The sequence below is a fragment of the Octopus bimaculoides genome, chromosome 16 (assembly GCF_001194135.2).
Source record: "Octopus bimaculoides isolate UCB-OBI-ISO-001 chromosome 16, ASM119413v2, whole genome shotgun sequence".
In the NCBI taxonomy this organism is placed as follows: domain Eukaryota; kingdom Metazoa; phylum Mollusca; class Cephalopoda; order Octopoda; family Octopodidae; genus Octopus; species Octopus bimaculoides.
Genome location: NC_068996.1, coordinates 57,274,953 through 57,281,807, shown reverse-complemented (window position 1 = coordinate 57,281,807; position 6,855 = coordinate 57,274,953). Strand labels below are relative to the sequence as shown.

General features: G+C 37.4%; 1 protein-coding gene across 2 annotated transcripts in view; it reads right to left on the bottom strand.

Annotated features, from left to right (window-relative positions):
* The window catches only part of LOC106872443 (kinesin-like protein KIF26B), a 550,311-nt gene that overhangs the window by 48,947 nt on the left and 494,509 nt on the right, over positions 1-6,855 (bottom strand). For both annotated transcript variants that reach the window (XM_052973789.1, XM_052973790.1), the window contains exon 11: positions 5,125-5,283. In XM_052973789.1, coding sequence (XP_052829749.1) covers positions 5,125-5,283 — 159 coding nt within the window. The remainder of the gene's footprint in view (positions 1-5,124; positions 5,284-6,855) is intronic.

Genomic DNA, 6,855 nt, shown 5'->3' with positions numbered 1-6,855 from the left:
ATATACACACACACACACACACATATGCATGCGTGTGTGTGTGTGTATGTGTGTGTGTGTGTGTGTGTGTGTGTGTATTTTCACCTATTTTAGTCAGACTAGTGGGGCAGGTCAGGAATGAAAGTATTCTCAAACCAAAGACCTACACTGACCGCTCGCAACAGTTTGTACTCCACAACTAAAGGCATCCATACTTCCAGGTGGTTGTAAAAAACAATAGATTACTTCTACCACCTAAGTAGTGGACCATGGTGAGATTTGAACTCAGAATGCAAAGAATGGGAACAAATATCACAAGGTATCCAATCCAATTCTCTGGCAGTTCTGTCAAACCACAAACCCAGATTGGTTCATTCAGTCCTCAATGGATGAAAGGCAAAGTTGATTATGCTGGAATTTGAACTGAAAGTATAAAGACTTGCAACAAATACCACAAGGCATTCTGTCTGTCTGTCTAATGACTTTGTCAATTCACCACTTGTTGGACTTATTATGTAGAATGGGTAGTTTAGGGAGGCTGGAGAGGAATTAAAAGAATGTGTTTTGTAAAGAATAGGGCTATAATGGTATTCAAGTATCCACTCAACAGACAGTACTGATAACAAATAATAATAACCAGTAATAATTGGAGCATTGAGTATGATAAAAAAAAACATATGAACAAAAACATAGAAGCTATACCTGGATCCTCAACACTACACACTGTCCAAAAAATAGCCTTACTAGGAACAGCCCACATCTTATGCAAGATACTATCAATTAAATAATACAACCTAAACAAAATAATCCACAAACACAAGGCGCACTCTATACAGCAAATATCCAATGAAATCAAAGACCACCACTAAGCCGGATACCCAACACATTACACATACAATGCACAATACAAATACTAATACAACAAAAAACTGCACCCCACACCTCATGAAACAACAACAAAAAAAAAACTGATGCAATACTGGAAGAGTTTGCACACTCCCAACATCAAAAAGAACACACAGTGCTGCACAAACTCCAGCAACTGAGATGTAGTTGGTGATGCAGGAGAAATTTGCTTGAAACTAATAAATGTTGAACAAAAATAATGATAAATATAAATGCCCGGATGCAGTACCAGGCAGTGGCTCTTATGGCTTTTGATCTTAATTGATTGGAAGTGTTATCATGTACATTGTTTTGTCTTCGTATAAAAGATGGGCTACAACAAATATTCTGCTCAATACCACAGATTTGCTTGTCATTTGTTTGACCTTAGCCAGTTGAGCATGTCCCTTGGTGGCTGATGATATGTGCATCTCTGATCATGAGCAGAAGTAGTGGGGGAGCATCATAGCCATGTGTTGAGAGGAGTTCTTTGGGGTTTGAATAATTCACCTCTGGAAACATGGGTGTTTTGCTCAACATCCTTAAACAAACCTTATTCAGGGACCTTTTGACCAGGATGGGCTACTCGACCTGAAGAAAATTCTAACTGGGCCCCACCTGCGAGGTCATGCGCTGTTTATCTTGATGTGAGATCTCCATATCGCGCACATATGGTTGTTATGCATGTGCCTGGTGTATCCTTATCAGACGGGTAGTCATGATGGGTATAATGGGCTTTGTATATTTTACCCCAGTGTCACTTTGATGGCATGCACTGCTCTCTCACTCAATAATAATAATAATAATAATAATAATATCTTGAGTGAGTGCAGTAAGCTAGCAGAAAAGGAGCATAAGTACAGGCAAGACTGCATTGCTAAAGGAGTGCATTGAGACTTTATACCAAGTATTAGATATTTCTAAGCACATATAAAAGATATTTTGCACTGAGTTATAGATTTTTAAAGAGTGAACACAGCTAAATAAAAAATTGAATTGATCCTAGGAAATTGCTGAAAGAGGGAAAAAAACTAAATAGCTGAATCCCTAATTTTGTACAGACTTGGAGGAATCTCTTTAGAAAACATCATCAGAATGGATGGATAGAGATCCCATAAACATCATGGCAGGAATTATTCTATAACCAAAATTGTGAAATTATTTGTGAGTATTTCAGTGACAAAAATGGGTCTCAAAGAAAAGGGTAGACAATTTAAACAAAAAGAAAAGAGGAAAAGAATGTTTAAAAAATAAATATACATCATTGTGTGGGTGGAACATAAAAGACACCATTTTGAGCGTGGCCGTTGCCAGTATCGCCTGACTGGCCTTCATGCAGGTGACATGTAAAAGCACCCACTACACTCTCTGAGTGGTTGGCGTTAGGAAGGGCATCCAGCTGTAGAAACTCTGCCAAATTTAGATTGGAGCCTGGTGTTGCCATCCGGTTTCACCAGTCCTCAGTCAAATCGTTCAACCCATGCTAGCATGGAAAGCGGACGTTAAACGATGATGATGATGATGATGATCATTGTTGTTAAATCTACACACTGTATGCACAATGGTAATTTTTTATTCGTTTGGCAGACACCAGCATAAAAAAAACTATGTTGGTGAATCCTAACAGAGAAGTGACTACTCAAGTTTAGGTTTATTGACATAGGGGTAGTTTTCACTAAAGACATACAGGTTGAAATATCATGGTGTCTCACACTACCCTTATATCAGTGAATCAAGTGCTATGAACACATATTGTCTTTGAGGAAGAAGCAGTTTACTCTGAAGACACAAAAACAAAATAAAAAAACAGTGATTAATACATTTATACACATTTGAATATGTCAGATAAATTAAGAAAGAACATATATATTGTTGTATATACATATTGTCTTGAATTAAGAGCTGATTTCACAAAAATATCAATTTAAATGCTGAAATGGAAAAAAAAAATCAATTTCACTTGAATTATTTCCCTTAGCTTATTATATCATTAACGACTGGCCAATAATTCATTGACCTTATATCAATTAATGATCGGCCAATAAATTTATTGTAATTTTTTCCTGTGTAAAAACCTTTAACAACTGATCAAACAAATTCAAATTGATCCCATTCAAATTGATCCCATTCATCTCTGTTTTAACTCAATGAATCTGGAGAAAGGAGCAGTGCCTATGATCTTTTCATGCTTCTTCTGAGACCAGTAAATTTGATGTTATTAATAATCCATTTAAGGTGTTGTAGGTTCAACTCATGCAAGAAACACATAAATAGGGAGAAAATTCCAGAGGAATGGTATTTTAGAGTGAAAAGGATTCAACACAATGGTTAGTATGTAGTGGAGAGGAGCTGAGCAGTGAAGAATGACCAGCCAGCCCCAAGGAACAGAAGTCATTTTAATAGCAATATAGAGAGGAGACAACATGTTTGTGGGCAAGGACTGACAAATCTCCATTAGAGATTGAATTCCAATTCAGTCACTAATAGAGATTTGTCACCTTTATCTGGGTGTGGTCCAGGATGTATGTTTAGAAGCAAAACCATCCTAACTATGAGAGCAATACTTTGTCGTGGGCCTCAATTCAGCTTTGTAGAGTATTGACAATTGTTGGCATTTGAAATATTTTTAAAGCCTACTCTTTAGAATGTGCAGTTGTAAAGATATGTTTACACCAGTAGAGGTTCCTTAGTGAGAGTAAGGTCTAACATCTGGAGCAACTGTGAAGGCTTTAGCTGAATACTGTTCATTTTTACTGCAAATATCAGATTTTCCTCCTGAGCATGTAAATCAACTTTGAGAAATTACTTCTTAATTTCTAAAAATTATCCCCCCCTGTTTCATTGGGAGTCGCAAACAATTGCTACTTGGTTGCATTTTTACCTTTTCCAACACAGTAGTAAAGTTTAAATTTTTTTATTCAGTAAATCACCTCCGATTTATTTAGATTCATGCCATGGGTTCACTTGAATTAGTTACCTTAGCTCATTGTATATTCTTAAAACATTTTCGTATTTTATAGATTAATACGAAAGCTAGGTGATTTGTATGTATATATTAGATATATCATACTGTCATGTATGAGTATATATTTAATTAGTATTAATGTCTTGTACTGTGTACTTTTTTTTATATCTTCAATGAAAGAGAAAGGCAGTTCATAAGATCCCTTTATAAGGTCACAATAAGATGAGTGAGAGGGAAGGAAGAAAGAAACCTTGAACAGGAGGCCTAACCTGACTGTCTGCAACAGTACTTGAAGGTGTAAGGTGGTGATGTTAAACTGGATTAAATCTAACACCCAAGATTAAGTCTGCCTGCAGAGATTATTACCCTACAACTGAAGAATTAAGTCCCCCTGCCTAGATTAGTACATGTATACATGTACTTGCAGTATGTAACTGTATGAGTTGTTGCTTTTGACTGGTGGAAGTTTTAAAATTGAAGTGAGGAAGTGATCAGAGTCTCTTGAGTTAATGACCGATGATGGTTAGGAGGCCATTGCATAAGTTTATTTAGAATTTTTGTTTCAAACCACATGGTTTCAGGTTCAGTCTTCTGAGCAGAACCGTAGCCAATTGTTGTTTACCATAATCCTGGATTAAGAAGGGGCATGGCCTAGTGGTTATGGTGTTTGCACTTACGATAGAGTGATCATGGTTTCAATTTATGGACTGGGTGATACATTGTGTTCTTGAGTCAAACACTTCATCTCACATGGATCTATGATTATGATTATTTTGACACCTGATGCATGGCACATTTGTGCACCTGTTCAGGCAACATTGATCTGATGGAAGGAATGAGCTGAAGTACAGCACAGACATTTGATTTCTATAAACGAATCATTTGGGCAGGTCATTTGGCAAGAAATTGCAGAATCATTGTTCTAAGATAATGAGAGATTACCATCATCCTCATCATAGTGTTGGGCTGCCCAATACCTTGTGAATGAATTTGGTATATGGGAACTGTGGGAATCCATCCACCCATCCATCCATCAATCCATCAATCCATCCATCCATCCAGCCAGCCGCCTGCTTACCGGTCTGTCTGCCCATATATGTATATGTGTATGTGTCTGAGTGTATGTGTGTGTGTTTGTGTGAGAGAGAGAGAGAGAGAGAGAGAGAAAGAATGTATGTATATGCACATGTTTGTGTGTATATGTATATATGTATCTTTGTGTGTGTGTGTGTGTGTGTGTATTTATTTGTATCTTAAAAAAGAAGAAATGAAACTTATGAAACCACCATACTCACCAGATGTTGAACGTGCTGCAATTGCTGCATCAAGGTAGTAAGCAGCCTGATCGGCAGTTGGAGCCCTTAATTCACTTTGATTCTCTAACTGGGTACCACAAATTGGGTCCTCACGAAGATACACCCCAGGGGCAGTAGAGACACCTGTCTCTGTACCAACTGAAAATAAAATACAAAAACAGAGAACAACTTAGGAATTAACACAGAAATTTGTTTCAATTGACACCAATGATGGCATTATAAGAAGGAAACCCTTTGTAGATAAGAAAGGCAGCCATCAGGTGATTGCCATCTTGGAACTGTAATTTTAGCATAGAATGGAACAAGCTGTTGTTTACGTACACACTTTTCAAAAGTTCCTGATTAAATAACTGAGACAATATATAGACTGCAACCTGGACCTGATACTGAGTATCAGAACATTTTCTTTAGACCTCAGGAAAATTTGAAATTAATCTTTCCAAATTTATGCTTCAGTTAATCCTTTAATTTGTCATTCAAGACAACACATTTGTGAGATTTCCAGAACTGCCTCTACTTACAGAGGTAGAATCATTATACCATGTTGGATACCTATTGCGTGTGTGTACACACACACTCGCACACACGCACGTACGCACGCACACACGTATGCACGCACACGCACACACACACACGCGCACACACACACACACACACAGAATTTGTTTTGAGACTTAAAATATGTCTTGGCAATTGATACATCACCGTGCTGCTTAGATCTTCACCAGGTCGCTTCGTACACATCAATTGGGTCATCCAAGACAATATGCAATCAGTCTATGGTTCCTTGCTTTGGTATTTATTTTAATTAAGAATTTTCAGTGAAGCAAAATTAATTAAATCTAGACTGATTTTTCTGAAAATTTAATATAAGATGTAATGATGATGATGATGATAATGATGATGATGATAGTAGTGGTGGTGGTGGTTGTTGTTTTGTTGTAAGGGGTGGTGGTGGTTGTTGTTTTGTTGTAAGGGGTGGTGGTGGTGATGATAGCAAATGAGACCTTGAATGGAATTTCCAGCTGTAAGTTTTTGGTTGTTTGGTCAACTGAATTAATATTGCTGATCCCTGCTCACCAGATTACCGTGTTAATTGCTGAGTATTTTATAGACATGTCCTGGTGCAGGAATGGTTGTGTGGTTAGCAAGTTCACTTCTCAACCATGTGTTTTTCATGTGCTGGGCATGCTGGTAATCTACTAAAGTCCTGAGCTAAAGGAAACTTTGTGAGCAGATTTCATAAATGGGAACTGAAGGAATCCTGATCATATATATATGGCTGTATGGGTAAGAGGTTTGCTTACCAACCACATGGTTCCAGGTTCAGTCCCACTGTGTGGCACCTTAGGCAAGTGTATTCTGCAATAGTCTTGGCTTGGCCAAAGCCTTGTGAGTAGATTTGGCAGATGGAAACTGAAAGAAGCCCATCGTAAATATATATATATATATGTGTGTGTGTGTGTGTGTGTGTGTGTGACTTTGTGTCTGTGATTGTCCCCTGCCTCCATCACTGCTTAACAACTGATGTTGGTGTTTATATTCCCATAACTTAGCAGTTTGGCAAAAGAAATCAATAGAATAAGCACTAGGCTTAAAAAAATAAGCCCTGCGGTTGATTTGTTTGACTAAAATAATTTAAAGCAGTGTTCCAGCATGGCCACAGTCAAATGACTGAAACAAGTAAAAGATAAAAGATAAAAGAATATA